Source organism: Thalassophryne amazonica, chromosome 15, assembly GCF_902500255.1.
Source record: "Thalassophryne amazonica chromosome 15, fThaAma1.1, whole genome shotgun sequence".
NCBI lineage: Eukaryota > Metazoa > Chordata > Actinopteri > Batrachoidiformes > Batrachoididae > Thalassophryne > Thalassophryne amazonica.
In genome coordinates, this window is record NC_047117.1 from 51433198 (window position 1) to 51449166 (window position 15969).

General features: G+C 41.6%; 1 protein-coding gene across 5 annotated transcripts in view; it reads right to left on the bottom strand.

Annotated features, from left to right (window-relative positions):
* Positions 1–15969, bottom strand: part of gne (glucosamine (UDP-N-acetyl)-2-epimerase/N-acetylmannosamine kinase) — a 125030-nt gene that overhangs the window by 48802 nt on the left and 60259 nt on the right. For all 5 annotated transcript variants that reach the window (XM_034187481.1, XM_034187482.1, XM_034187478.1 and 2 more), the window contains 4 exons: positions 15194–15440; positions 4837–5044; positions 4542–4694; positions 3703–3915 (listed from right to left, as the gene is read on the bottom strand). In XM_034187481.1, the coding sequence (XP_034043372.1) occupies positions 3703–3915; positions 4542–4694; positions 4837–5044; positions 15194–15440 (821 nt within the window). The remainder of the gene's footprint in view (positions 1–3702; positions 3916–4541; positions 4695–4836; positions 5045–15193; positions 15441–15969) is intronic.

The following is a 15969-nucleotide window of genomic DNA, read 5'->3' on the forward strand; positions in this document are numbered from 1 at the left end:
GGTGATGATGCTGAAACTTTTGTTTGGTGCTGTTCCAATGAGATTTATAAAGATGACTGCCTGAAGAGAACATGTAAATTTCCACAGTCATTGATTATATGGGGCTGCATGTCAGGTAATGGCACTGGGAAGATGGCTGTCATTACATCATCAATAAATGCACAAGTTTACATTGATATTTTGGACACTTTTCTTATCCCATCAAATTAAAGGATGTTTGAGGATGATGAAATCATTTTTCAAGATGATAATGCATCTTGCCATAGAGCAAAAATTGTGAAAACATTCCTTGCAAAAACACACATAGGGTCAATGTCATGGCCTGCAAATAGTCCGGATCTTAATCCAATTGAAAATCTTTGGTGGAAGTTGAAGAAAATGGTCCATCACAAGGCTCCAACCTGCAAAGCTGATCTGGCAACAGCAATCAGAGAAAGTTGGAGCCAGATTGATGAAGAGTACTGTTTGTCACTCATTAAGTCCATGCCTCAGAGACTGCAAGCTGTTATAAAAGCCAGAGGTGGTGCAACAAAATACTAATGATGTGTTGGAGCGTTCTTTTGTTTTGCATGATTCCATAATTTTTTCCTCAGAATTGAGTGATTCCATTTTTTCCCTCTGCTTGGTCTAAAAAAGTAACCGTTACTGACTGCCACAATTTTTTTCCTGATTTCTTATAGTGTTTCTTAAAGCCAGAAAGTTGCCATTTGAAATGACTTTAGTTTTGTGTCATGTCTGTGATCTGCTTTTTTTCTACAAAATTAAACAACTGAATGAACATCCTCCGAGGCCGGTGATTCCATAATTTTTGCCAGGGGTTGTATGAATCCACACAAACAGTTATGGTCCTCTTCACAAATAAGAGAACCAAATTCAGTCAAGTTCTACCAAAATTGGGTGATATCGAGCTATGACTATCTGAGTGGTTCCTTGGTGTCTATTTAGATCAATTTAACTGGAAGAGACACAAAACTGAGAAATGTCATAAGGCAATTCTCAGTTTACAACAGCGCCGTCGTATGGTCGAACGAAGATGGGGTGTGTAGAAGAGCTGTTAAAGGGCCACTATCTTCATCAGCTTTGGTGTGGGAGTGTGTCCAGGCACTTAACACACTGGGAGACACTAACTATGCAGTTGTAGTATGGGTAGCAGGTCATACAGGTATTCCTGGTAATCAGAGACTGCTGATAGTCAAAGCTATATATATATATATATATATATATATATATATATATATATATATATATATATATATATATACACACACATACACACATATATATATACACACACACTCAACAAAAATATAAATGCAACACTTTTGGTTTTGCTCTCATTTTGTATGAGATGAACTCAAAGATCTAAAAATTTTTCCACATACACAATATCACCATTTCCCTCAAATATTGTTCACAAACCAGTCTAAATTTGTGATAGTGAGCACTTCTTTGCTGAGATAATCCATCCCACCTCACAGGTGTGCCATATCAAGATGCTGATTAGACACCATGATTAGTGCACAGGTGTGCCTTAGACTGTCCACAATAAAAGGCCACTCTGAAAGGTGCAGTTTTGTTTTATTGGGGGGGGGGGGTATCTGGTATCTGGTGTGACCACCATTTGCCTCATGCAGTGCAACACATCTTCGCATAGAGTTGATCAGGTTGTCAATTGTGGCCTGTGGAATGTTGGTCCACTCCTCTTCAATGGCTGTGTGAAGTTGCTGGATATTGGCAGGAACTGGTACACGCTGTGGTATACGCCGGTCCAGAGCATCCCAGACATGCTCAATGGGTGACATGTCTGGTGAGTATGCCGGCCATGCAAGAACTGGGACATTTTCAGCTTCCAAGAATTGTGTACAGATCCTTGCAACATGGGGCTGTGCATTATCCTGCTGCAACATGAGGTGATGTTCTTGGATGTATGGCACAACAATGGGCCTCAGGATCTCGTCCCAGTATCTCTGTGCATTCAAAATGCCATCAATAAAATGCACCTGTGTTCTTCATCCATAACAGATGCCTGCCCATACCATAACCCCACCGCCACCATGGGCCACTCGATCCACAACACTGACATCAGAAAACCGCTCACCCACATGACGCCACACATGCTGTCTGCCATCTGCGTGTGAACCGGGATTCATCCGTGAAGAGAACACCTCTCCAACGTGCCAAACGCCAGCAAATGTGAGCATTTGCCCACTCAAGTCGGTTACGACGACGAATTGGAGTCAGGTCGAGACCCCGATGATGACGACGAGCATGCAGATGAGTCTCCCTGAGACGGTTTCTGACAGTTTGTGCAGAAATTCTTTGGTTATGCAAACCGATTGTTTCAGCAGCTGTCCGAGTGGCTGGTCTCAGACGATCTTGGAGGTGAACATGCTGGATGTGGAGGTCCTGGGCTGGTGTGGTTACACGTGGTCTGCGGTTGTGAGGCTGGTTGGATGTACTGCCAAATTCTCTGAAACGCCTTTGGAGACGGCTTATGGTAGAGAAATGAACATTCAATACACGAGCAACAGCTCTGGTTGACATTCCTGCTGTCAGCATGCCAATTGCACGCTCCCTCAAACCTTGCGACATCTGTGGCATTGTGATGTGTGATAAAACTGCACCTTTCAGAGTGGCCTTTTATTGTGGGCAGTCTAAGGCACACCTGTGCACTAATCATGGTGTCTAATCAGCATCTTGATATGGCACACCTGTGAGGTGGGATGGATTATCTCAGCAAAGGAGAAGTGCTCACTATCACAGATTTAGACTGGTTTGTGAACAATATTTGAGGGAAATGGTGATATTGTGTATGTGGAAAAAGTTTTAGATCTTTGAGTTCATCTCATACAAAATGAGAGCAAAACCAAAAGTGTGGCATTTATATTTTTGTTGAGTGTGTATGTATATATATATATATATATATATATATATATATATATATATATATATATATATACACACACAAAAGTCATTACTCCTTAACCGCATACAGCAGTTCCACCGTGAGGCAGAGGTCTTGGAAAATAAAGCAGTTTTGACTTATGGTTTGATTTATAAATCAAATTAATCTGGATAGAATAACTACATTAATGACAAGTCTGTCATTTGTACAAACTTAAAATACAACACATCTTTTAATTTTAAATAATGCACTAATTCTGAAGTTTTGTAACAAACACACACAGATGCCAAAGGGATTATGGGTAAAATGAGCCTCCGCCAACACTGATTGGTTGACTCATTCATTCAATATAAACACAAACACGTTAATGTGACGTGTGTGTTGGTTTACATATAAATGTGCTTTTGTAACATATGCCATTTTTTTCATATGTAAAAAAACCATATGCAAAAGCTTTGATAATTATCGGTTAGCAGGACTGTGCCCAAAACTGTTTACATGTGATTTGTTAGTTTTTTTTTTTTTTTTTTTTAACAGTGGATCAAATCCTTTTCCAAAAAATTAAAAAAAACTTTTCATGTCATTATGTGGCGTTCTGAGTAGAATTTTGAGGTAAAAAATAAATAAATAAAAGAATTTACTCCATTTTGGAATAAGGCTGTAACATAACAAAATGTGGAAAAAGTGAAGCACTTTGAATACTTTCCGGATGTACGGTAATTTTGTTACCTTGCCAGCTCTGCAGACCCCTGTAGCCTCACAATGTAGCCTCACAATCTAGTAGCTCATCCACTTACCCGTCTCTCTACCCGTTTGTCTTGATCCAAGGTTAATGACAGGTGTGCCAAATGCGCCAGCCTCTCGTACTCCACAGCTGCTGTTTCCGATCATGCAGCCGGCGTGGGAAACCAGCTGGATGAACTGATCAAAGGGAACGTGCTTCACTGCACGGAAGTTAGGGTGCTGCTCTATTCCTTTCTTTCTCATCACACGCACCATCTCCTTACTTCCTGTTGGCACGTGGAAGGAAAGACCAAAATGAATCTTTAAGCTCATTCCAACAAAACTGAACCTAACACATATCCAACTCTCTGTACATACTGCTCTAAATAGAGGCAAGGTGACATTCACCATCTCTAACCCCCCGTTTCTTGGAAGCTGACTACTTGACAATGTGACAAGTTTAACACAATAGCTCCAGTCTTGGAATGAAAAGACGAAAGCTAAAGTTGCAGCTGTCAAATTTTATTAAGCTACAGACAATATCACACACTGTTCTATGTATCCTTCCCACTGTTGCCAAGTGCTTGCTAACAGGGGGTCGTTTTGACCGTTGGGGTTTTTCCGTAATTATTGTATGGCCTTGCCTTACAATATAAAGCGCCTTGGGGCAACTGTTTGTTGTGATTTGGCGCTATATAAATAAAATTGATTTGATTTGATACTAACTGACCACTTCCTGAATGTGCTGAACAATAAACGTGCTTTGCTGCCCCAATGTTAATAGATGTACACACACTGAGGTCTTGTTCTTGCTATAAATATGACATGAAATGGGCCTCTACGTTGCAAAACAGACAAGGAAAAAAAAAAACTATATATAGATATAAAAAAAGAACCAACAGGCATGACTAACCAGCATCAATATTTGGGAAAAGGATGAGAGTCCTCTTGCTGAAGGACAGCAGGGCATCCAGCATCAGCCCATAGAGCTTAATCGAGTTCTTGATGTCAGTGGTGACTGGGTGCTGCAGTGCCACTATATATTCATGTTCCTGCACATTGTCACCTGCACAAATACATCAGGACAGGCCAGTTTATGAGTTTTTGCACGACTCCTTGCCCATGCATGAGACCTCACTGAAGGGAATGCACACAAAGCTTTCAAACATATCATACAAACACATCCCTGAAATAACCATGTCCCTTACCCAGCCAGCTTTTGATGATATCCATGTAGTCGTCTCTCTGGTGAGCTGACAGAAGCTTGTCATAAGAGGGGCAACCAGCCAATAAAATGCGAGAGTGGTCTTCACACATGGCAATAAGGTGCTGCTCTGCACTTCGTGTGCAGCAGACGTGGTAGTGGGCCAGTTTACTGATGGCATGGCGGATGGAGTCATCAATAGTACCACTGATCTGGGAAAAGGAGCATATATGTATAACAGATTTTAGATTGTTCTCATTTTGAATGCTTTGACATATTATGGCTATGTTATTGCATGAGCCATGTTATTTTGCAGATAGTGTATGCATATAGCTCAGCAAACCACGGCTCTGGAGCCACATATGGCTCTTTAACCCCTCCATGGAGGCTCCCTGTAGTTTTAACTATGTCCCTGAATCCCTCCCTCTCAAGCCAAAGTGTCTTAAAGTGCGTATCACTAGTAAATAAAATGCCAAATGAAGAAAGTCATGAACACTGGGAAAATAGCATGATTTCACCTGCCTTAGATAAACACTAGGAAACCTCAAACTGTGAGGAATATGAATTTTGGTGACATCTCAAGTCTCACATTTAAAATGAATGAAGGAAAACATTTTTTTAGTGTGAAATCAGTGTTTTTTATGGACTGACGGTGAACATGTCAAAATGGCTAAAATGTGTATTTTGCAAGTATGTCACATGACTAGCATTGCTTAGGCCCCATCAAAAAAACAAACAAACAAAAAAAAAAACATCCTCACCCGCATGCCGAAATCATCCCGCTTCCGTTTTTTTTTCCCCTCAAATTCCACTGACAGCAGTGCAGCTGGTGCAAGAACCGGCACATCTGCTAGGTGGCGAGTATGCTTTGGCAAAAGTCATTTACAACTACAGTCAGTTGCTGCGTGTCCCTCACACACTGTATGCATGTTTATCACACTACTAGTGTGCAGTACACTTGACTGTATTCAACATGAAAACAAGATTTATTTAAAAAATATCTGCAGGTGCTGTTTTTCAGGTTTGAAATGTAGCCAAAAGGTAAATAATTTGGACCCCCCCCCCCATAAAACATGTTATATTGAATGAGGTGCTAATGTTAATTTAAATGTACACACTGTCAGTTATTTGGCAAGTTATTGGTAAAAGCAGTAGCGCTTTGGCGACACAAGGGGCACTAGGTGGTAATGAGAAAAGTTGTGGAAGGCTCATGAGCACGAGTATAAAAGAAAGTAATGCGAATGTGAACGAGAGGGTGTGTGAAGAATGCAGATGCTGCTGACAATACCTGCTGTCAGTCGAACAAATCTGCTGAAAGACAACCAGCTGCCTCTTCTTTTAAGAAAAGTGTAACAGAAATGACACTGGGCCTCATGTATCAACGTTGCGCGCTTGTGGCGTAAATTTCCGGTGTAAATCTGAAGTACACCAAAGTTGCCGTGACATGTATCAAGCAGTGCGCACCTGCCCATTTCCGGCGTACGCCCGACGTGACCTTGATAAATGCGGCGGGTGAAAACAATCCTAATTAGAATGTACACGCCCATAAATATTCAGACTCCGCTTCAGACACACCCTCATTTCACGACATGGAAGCCAGGAAGACGGCAAAGAAAAAGAACTTCACTAATCACGACGCGTGCCAATAGAGCGTCAAAAGCGGCCGTCGTATTAATTGTTTTGTAGTATAATCAAAAAAGTTATTCTCTTTTCACATGTCAATAATTCTTGACATGTGGATATTTGCTAGCTCAATTAATAAGACACGCCTTATTTTTCAGATTTCTTTATTTTTTAAGTTATTTCTTTATTTTATGTTAAACGAATGGAGAAAACAAAACCTGATTGCAGCACGGGCGAAGGGAATGACAACACTACAGTTGTAATTATCAATTTCATTGTCTAAAACGATCACACCACTTTTTGTTTATGTTAAATACCATTTGGTAAAATCTCAGTTTAGACATACTTATTCCAGCATCTGTGTAAAGATTCAGCCAGGTGTAGTGTGCAGTGTCTTCTGGAGCAGCAAAACCCAAATTAAAAATTCTTAGAAATGAACCATCATTGCACCAAAACATCAATGACAAAATGTTTTTTTTACTGTTGACAAATTATGATACAGTCACATGAGTCAAATTGTTTACTGCAACAAAAAAGAGCTAATACAAAAAAGCAAAAAAAAAAAAGCAACACAAACTATACAAAAGTTTCATGTGTCTGTAGTCTGGGCTGGGGCCCAGGTCACATGCCCCGGTCAAGCATTGCGTGCATAAGGTCGCCCAGCATGCCAAGATATGCCTGATTAAATGCCGATTCCACCACCGTTGCTTCCTCAAGGATCAGTCGGATGTGTCTATCACACTGGGCCCAGTTCAGCTTCAGCCTCAACATCACTCAAGATGTTTAGATTTGCTTGCTGGAACAGGCTCCCTTTTCTCTTGCCTGGACAATAATGAAGGTAGAAATGGGAAAGCAAATTAAAAAAAAAACAACAACAACAACAACAAAACCTTCAGTCTCTGTATGATCATTCCCAAGAGTTGCAGTTATCTTGGTCACTTTGCATAAAAATTCTGTTCTTTCAATATTATCCTCCAACAAATCAGACCATTTGGAGCATCATTTTGAAAGAACATGACTTTTTTGCGAAGCAACCAAGATAACAAACTTTGGGAAGGTCCAGCAAAATTTTTATTACAATATTTATGGGTTCTGGGTTTTTGTTTTTTGGTGGGGGGGTGGGGGGGGTCACCCTGTATATATATCGTATTTGGTAAAGTTAAGGTGATGTGAGACATGTTATTCTTACCTGTGATGACACGTTGCTGTGTGGTGCTGGACGTTGATACAGATGTTGAAGCTGGTGTTCGAACCCTCCTCGCTTATGGAACTGGATTCAACAAAAACAAAATGGCGACATGTAAAAAAAAAAAAAAACGTCACAGTAATGGCACTAAATGAGTCAAATGTACATGTTTGTTGTCTTGCTGACTTTAGGTGTTTTTCTGTCAGAAGTTAATACTTTAAAGCGGAGCACGGAGTTAGCTAGCTCACTAGTTAGCAGTCAGCTAGCTCACTGTGTCCACATACATGAGACAACGATGTTACTTTAACAAGTTTCGACTCACAATCTTAGTTTGTTAAAGTGTGCTTCCCACCAATGGGATAAGTAACGTTAAATGGTGCTTTCAAGCAGACTACAGTCACAAAAACACTTACCAGCCGTCGCTTCTAACAAAGTCAAGTCGCGGTCATCCTGCCTCCCGTTGCTCGCCAGTCGGTGTCCGTAAACAGCGTTCCTGCGATTGAACCGTTTCCAGCCCTTACGGTCCGACCTACTCCGGTCATTGTGGCCCTGTAATCACTTTTAAGCTTCTTCAGCTGTTCTCTGTGTTGCTGTAATGTCCGGTGAGCTGAGTGCGGCCAAAGACTGGGAGATTCTCTCATTTCGGATCGCTTCATCCACCAAACACAAACGTCCGCAACTCATCCACAGACCACGGTGTGGTTTTGTGCGAGTAAAAAAAAAAAAAAAAACGCCGTGAAACAAAAGAAAACGACAGTCGCTGTAACGCTGCTGTGACTATTTAAAAATGGTGGGTTTTGATTTTTGTCTCGGACGGCGCGCTCATGACTCGTCCAGTGACGACATTCTCTGACCAATCAGTGGCCGGCAGCCTATTGACGTCACATTTTAGTATCGGCTCGGTTCGCTTGGAACCGCTCCTGAGCAGGTACTACAAAAAGCACCCGGTACTAGGTACTAACCCTAGTGGAAAAGCCGAGTAGTGCTACTTTTGTGAAGTAGAAAAGCGCCAAAAGTTAAGCTCAGCGCTGCTCTGGCTCCAGGCTCGAAGTCTGGAGAAAAAGGCGAGCAGCGCTTTATTTGCGGTCAGCGCTGTGGCCACGGATCGTGCTCCATAGACCAACAATCCCACAAAAGCGGGATTTGTATTATGTAGTATAATCAAGAAAGTGTTATTTATGTAACATATGCATTGATTTGTATAATGGCACTGTTTATCATGTTGATCATTTTCATGTGGATTCCAGTGCTGGTTCATTTTGGTGTATAATTTACACCACCTCTCCACTTGGTGTATATTTTCAGCGCACCGTACGCCAACGACCACATTGATAAATGCCAAATAGCGCAGCCATTTTGGCGTACACCCCATATACGCTCAAATATTGCTGTACGCAACGTTGATACATGAGACCCATTGTGTGTACCTGTTTCTAAGAATAAATAAATAAATAAAATCTGCCTGCCCTAATCATTTTTTTCCTTTTTTAAATGGGGCCTCATTGGGTGGACAGATTTTCCCAAAAAAAATATTTTGAAGAGTTTTTTTTTTTTTTAACTGTGCGTCTAGTAAATAGTGTCTCCTACAAACAGCACAAGTGAAGCCCAGTACAGTGTGAGAATGGTCTTTAAAACATGGATCTATCCACGGATTTGATACTTTTATTTGTGTGGCCAAGAGAAAATTCTTAAAGCATGCTTCCTCTCCTAGCATGGAACCAGCCATGTTCATGGTTTGCGCTGCGGTGTCGCGCCATGCTAAGCTAAGATGCTACATGCAGGACACAGTCTCACTGAGGAAATCGCTTATCACAGAGTCTGACAGAAAGGTGACGAGTAGCCGCTTTTAACAGGAGAGCTGTGATGTGAACCAGCTCCCAGCCCTTTGAGTTACTGGCTAAGCTGAGCTTAAGCAATAGCCAAGCTAAGCACTACCAAGAGCCCCACTGTCACTGAAACCGGTGTCGCCGACCGAACGGTCCCCTCAATGACACGGTTCACGGATTAACACCTCGTTTCTGTTTCAAACTCCAGTTATCATCTATCTCAGTGACAGATATCTGAAGCTTTTCTACAGCAATCATTTCCACATAAATTCAGCATTATTTCATCATAAAAGGCGACGGAAGTGATCAGAACGCCGCAGCTAAACGAGCTGCTAGTTGATGTGTTCACTGCGCGTTGGTCATTTCAAAGTGTCAGAGTTTTGACGAATTTCTGCTTAAAACAGCCTAGTTTCTGTTTAAAACTGAATTTAGAATGATTTAAGAGGTTTTACCTTCATGACCTGATGGTTAATAATCCCATTAATCCATGTGATTGCTTTGGGTGAAGAGAGTTCGCCTCAGACGTGCTGCTGTCATCCGAAATGATGCATGTGCAGATGTAAAAGGCGGACCCATTTTTAGGGGCAGACTTCACTGTAGGGACAGCCAAGATATCATAACTTAACTGTCACTCTGTCAGAGCCCCAGCATTCCTCTGAGGAAAGAGGAGAACCTTCAAAGAGGAATCACGGAGTTCGGTCTGTGACACCGGATCCACTGTCTATAAGGCTGACGAAGGAATGCTTGTTTTCTGTGGAGTGCCACACAGTGGAACAATAATTTTACACATCTCGAGTGAAATCAGAGCACCACTTTGGTATGTAATTGTGATTATTCATTGTTACTGAGATGTATGCAGTGTTGTTGTTTAGTTTGTTTCTGAAAGCACCTTGGATTACAAAGAGGTGGAGATGGACATTTGTTGATCACAAGACACAAGGCATATTGAAGCCACATTACATTTGGAAACAAAAACAGCCCAAATTGACTGTGCGTATTGGAGTAAATCATGATGTGGACTATAGCTGAGCAACAGGAGGAGTGACGTTCAGGGAGGTAATACTCAGCACCTTAGGTTATGTCACTTTTATATCTAAAATAGCTCTGAATCTGTGTGCATTTTTCAGATACTGTATTGCTAATTTTATTTTTATCAATTGCATCAGGACTCGCACAAGTTAAAGAGCTGGAAGTAATGATTCATTATACAAATAATGAATGTTTATGAGTTCAATGGTATGAATATTTCATGAGGTGAAAAATGGAATGTTTCTGATGGAATGCACAAATCTGGGGAAGGGTACAGAAATATTTCTGATGCTCTGAAGTTCCCAATGATCATAGTGGCTTCCTTCATCCGTAAACGGAAGAAGCTTGGATTCACCAGTACTCTTTCTAGAGCTGGCCACCAATCTAAATTGAGTGATTGGGGAAGAAGGGCCTTAGTCAGGGAGGTGACCAAGAACCCAATGGTCACTCTGTCAGAGCCCCAGCATTCCTCTGAGGAAAGAGGAGAACCTTCAAAAAGGATTACAATCTCTGCAGCAATCCACTAATCAGGCCTGTATGGTAGACTGACCAGACAGAAGCCACTCCATAGTAAAAAGCACATGACAGCCTGCCTCTAGTTTGCCAAAAGGCACCTGAAGGACTCCCAGACCATGAGAAACAAAATTCTCTGGCCTGATGAGACAAAGGTTGAACTCTTTGGCATGAATGCCAGGCATCATGCTTGGAAGAAACCAGGCACCATCCCTACAGTCAAACATGGTGGTGGCAGCGTCATGCTGTGGAGATTTTTTTCAGTGGCAGAACTGGGAGACTAGTCAGGATTGAGAGAGAGATGAATGCAGCAATGTACAGAGACATCCTGCTCCAAAGCGCTCTTGACCTCAGACTGGAGTGACGGTTCATCTTTCAGGACAATGACCCTAAGCATACAGCCAAGATATCACAGGAGTGAATTCAGGACAACTCTGTGAATGTCCTTAAGTGGCCCAGCCAGAGCACAGACCTGAATCCAACTGAACATCTCTGGAGAGATCTGAAAATGGCTGTGAACCGACACTCCCCATCCAACCCGATGGAGCTTGAGAGGTGCTGCAAAGAGAAATGGGCAAAACAACCCAAAGATACGTGCACCAAACTTGTGGCATCATATTGCTGAAGACTTAAGGCTGTAACTGCCGCCAAAGGTGCATCAACACATAATTGAGCAAAGGGTGTGAATATGTAGAGGCAGGATTTTTGAACTATCAAGTGTCCCCCATCTGAACTGTGTTCCCTCTAGTTGAACTATCAGGTGTCCATCTGAACTGTTAAAAATGGATTTCATTTGAGCTAATAAGTGCCCCATTAGTCTCTCAGACTGTCAAGTACCTTCCAACCTGGTAGCAGAGCTGGCTGGCGCCCAAGAAATATATTAATCATAACTCTCTAGTAATGACAATGAAGCAGTAATGAGCCCTCATGCCAGGTGCAGCTGGTAGAAAGTGATGTTTTTTAAAAAAGACAGTTGTTAATCTGTCAAACATAAGGGTGGAAGCTGTCATATAGGAATAATTAGCTCTACACCTGCTTAGGGTGAACTAAAGATCGCTTCCATTAGAAAACCATGTTTGGAGAATGAAATAAATAAAATATCGAAGGAGGAGCGATGCCCGAAGGTTTCCTATAAAAGATGAGCGCGTTTGGAACATATTCAGTCTTTGTGCAAGTATTCTGCTCTGCTGAACACTTGAATAAACTTAAACTCTGTGCATTTTGTCCTGTCCAAGACTGAGTTTTTCTAAGTGTTGTGTCCCTTCTCTTGCAAACCACCTGCAGTCATTTTTGTGTTATCCAAGAAGGAATTCTGAGACAAACAGAGAGAAGGACCACGACAAATACTTATGTACATGCAATTACTTAGTTTTTTGTTTTTAATAAATTTGCAAAAATTTCAAAAATCCATTTTTCATGTCATGGGGTGTTGTAAGTAGAAGTTTGAGGGAAAAAATTAAGTTACTCTGTTTTAGAATAAGGCTGTAACATAAAAAAATGTGGAAAAAGTAAAGTGCTGTGAATACTTTCTGGATGCACCGTAGCCATCAGTTCCATGCAGTAGTATACTGTAATACACACACTACATTATCAAATATTAGGTTGGGTTTATTTTTGGATATGTAACAGATAAAAAAGAAAATCATAACTTACTCATTTAGACCACCCATGTCCTTTGGGATGTTGCAATTCCAGTGGAAAATTGTGTAGGACGTACAATTTGCAGTGTTTTGTTTGCTCTCATGCACTGACCAAATTTGCCATTTCCACTTTTGCAACCCATGTGTACTGTGACAATCGACCACTGAACACTGGGGGTCTGCCATGGATCACACAGGCACACATTCAAGTAACATGGCTTTATTTGCTAAAATGGGTAACTGAACTTTGACCAGAATATCTGACAGTCACTGTGCAAGCGTATATAATGCTGAACTGACTTATTTCTATGACATCTTTTTTCTAGAGTTGCTGATTGAAAGGAACAGGGATTGTGTTCTGGCTCCTACACTGTTCAATGCTTGCATAGACTGGGTGTTTGGTAGGATTGTGGAAATCAGTGCCTTGGGTGCTTTTGTTGGTGAGGAAAGGTTTATCTTGTGGAATCAATGGATACACCATTTGCAGCACTTGAGAAGCTAAGTGTCTGGGTCTGAGATTGTACTGGATCAAGACTAAGATTCAGCTTTTTAATGGCTTCCTGGGTTCAGTCATCAGAAGTGTATCTGTATGTGGTGAAACAGCTGATCTTGTGGAGACAAGAGGCCACTGAACAAAAAGGGGTTTTCTGATGCCGATATCTTTGCAGGTGAAAGAAGTTTCAAGTCTTTAGGGTCTTGGTGCTGTCCTGTTATGAGACTTGTACACTAACCAGTGACCTAAAAAGATGACTAGATGTCTTTGGTACTAAGTCTCTTCGGAGGATCCTTGGGTACCATTGGAATGACTTTGTATCAAGCAAGCAGTTACTAAGAGAGACTAGGATGAGGACTATCACTTGCATTGTGAGTGAACGTTCAGTTACGACATTTTGACCATGCGGCTGAGTGTTAAGGACCCCAGTGCCTGGAGAAGACCAAGGAGACACCCATTTTTCACCTGGCTGCGGCAGATAGATGGTCATTTTAGAGCTGTGCAAATGGACCTGTTGTCTGCCTGGGTGGTTGCCATCCAGGACCCAACGCGGTCTTGTGGTGTTGTGGATGCAACAAAGCACAGCATTAGAACATGCTCCCAGACTTGAGTTTTCTACATACAAATTGAAAGCTGTCTTTACAACACCTCTGCCCTCCTTTATCAGTTGGTGGAGGCACATACAAAGAATAGGGGTTAAAAGAAAAGAAAGAAAGAAAAAATAATAATAAATCACACAATATACACACTTCACTGCTGATTAGCAAACAATCTGTAAAAACTTAACTTTTCTTATTAGGTAAATATTACTCCAAAAAGACCATACAAAATTTATTGATGAACATTTTGTCGTAATAATTCTACTTAATACATTTTTTCTTCTCCTCTTCAAGAATCATATTTTGGCAGGTGGAATTTATACTCAGAAAAATATGGTACCGTATTTTCTGCACCATAAGGCGCACCGGATTATAAGGCGCGGCCTCAATTAGCGGGTACTTAACCCTGACAAAAGGCGCACGCTAAAACATATAGTCTACAAAAAAAAAAAAAAGAGGTCATGGAAGCAAAACGGTGAGTGTATTTTAATTTTTTAACAACTTTGAACTATTCAACAATATGGTACATTATTTTTTATTATGGTTCTGTCACAAATCCATCGAAGTCCTCATCTTCTGTGTCTGAATTGAACAGCTGGGCAATTTTGCCATCAAACACGCCAGGTTCCCGCTCATCTTCCCTCTCATCATCGCTGTCGTTTTTGCCTTCAGCCAAATGGTGACTGTAGAGACGCTTCTCCCGGCTGTTCTTTGTTCAGTGACCCATTGCTCGAGTTGGTCTTCTAGCTGTGGCCAACTTTGTTTCCGTGGAAACTCCGTTTGGTCCTTTTAACTTGGCGCAGTTCATTTTCTTGTTTCCTCTCGCAGCTGCTCTATTCCCATGAACAACCACGTAACTGATAGCCTGCAGTTTGAATTGTGCCTCGTAAGCATGTCTCTTCGCTGACGCCATTTTCGGGGGTCCTTAGACAAAAATGTTTTTTGCAGGATACCTGTTGTATACGGTAACTACCGGAGGAGTGGCGGAGGTAAGTGTACGTACCACGGACTCTTCTCTGATTGGTTTATCGCTGGCAGCGTACGTACTCTACGCTACCAGTGTACGTACTTTACGTATTACGTAATGTTCTCCGATCGGTTTATCGCTGCCAGGGTACGTACTCTACGCTGCCAGCGTACGTACTTTATGTATTACGTCCCTGTGTCAGCGGGAAATGGTCCGATATTCCGACGGTCAAAGACAACGTCGGTCGTTTTTTACAGATTTTGGAATTCAGTGCGCACATAAGGCGCACCGGATTATAGGGCGCACGGCCGATTTTTGTGAAAATTTACGGCTTTTAGGTGCGCCTTATGGTGCGGAAAATACGGTATGTTTATACAAGCCATTTAATTGCCTTGTGGTGACGAATCAGATTTACGGATGTGAAACACCCAAGTCAAGGCGCCAAAGTTTACTTCTGGGCTAAACAAATTATCAACCTTCCTCACCTCTCCTCCTTCCACGTGAAGTATTCTGATGTTCATCAGTGCAGCAGCAGTTGCCAGAGCCAGAGCATCAAAGCGGTCACCATGGACAACCAGGACATCAGGACGTAATCTCTGTAGGACATCCGGGAGCTTGACCAGTGCCAACCCCACACTCTCCACCATGGCTGCCTCATCCTCCCCTCTCACAATGGTGTGGAGCTTGGAGTCAATGTCAAAGTCATCCTGTTCAATCATGCGAAAAGTATTCCTGCAGAGTGGAAAGGAGCAAAAAAAGAAACAAAACCAAATAAACAACAAATTTTCTATATCCATGCACTAAAAAGTTTTGTTATTTTAATTAATACATTTTTGGCAGAGCAAAAATTTTAAACAAGAGTCAGCGGGAGATGACATCTATGCCCCCGTCCCCACAAATCAGTAATACAAAGTGTTGGGGGTACACCCTTATGCTAAATATGAATAAAACTGGTCAACTGGTTCTTGAGATATCACGCTAACAAGGGTGGCAATGATATGTTGAATATCTTCTCACAAATGGAGGATAAATTTTGACAAAAAATAGTAGTGTTTACTATGCATGTGGAGATTAATCGACAATCTAGATACAAATGTGCACAATGTGAGTGCACTGATTAAATTGACGGGTTGAATCGTGTTGCATTGCTCGCTGCCTGCTTGCATTGATTTTTTTCCAAGGCACACTGAATGCACCATGGACAGTTCAGGAGACCGGAGCGACCATTCTTGAGGGTGTTTATTGAGAAAATGATTTTTTT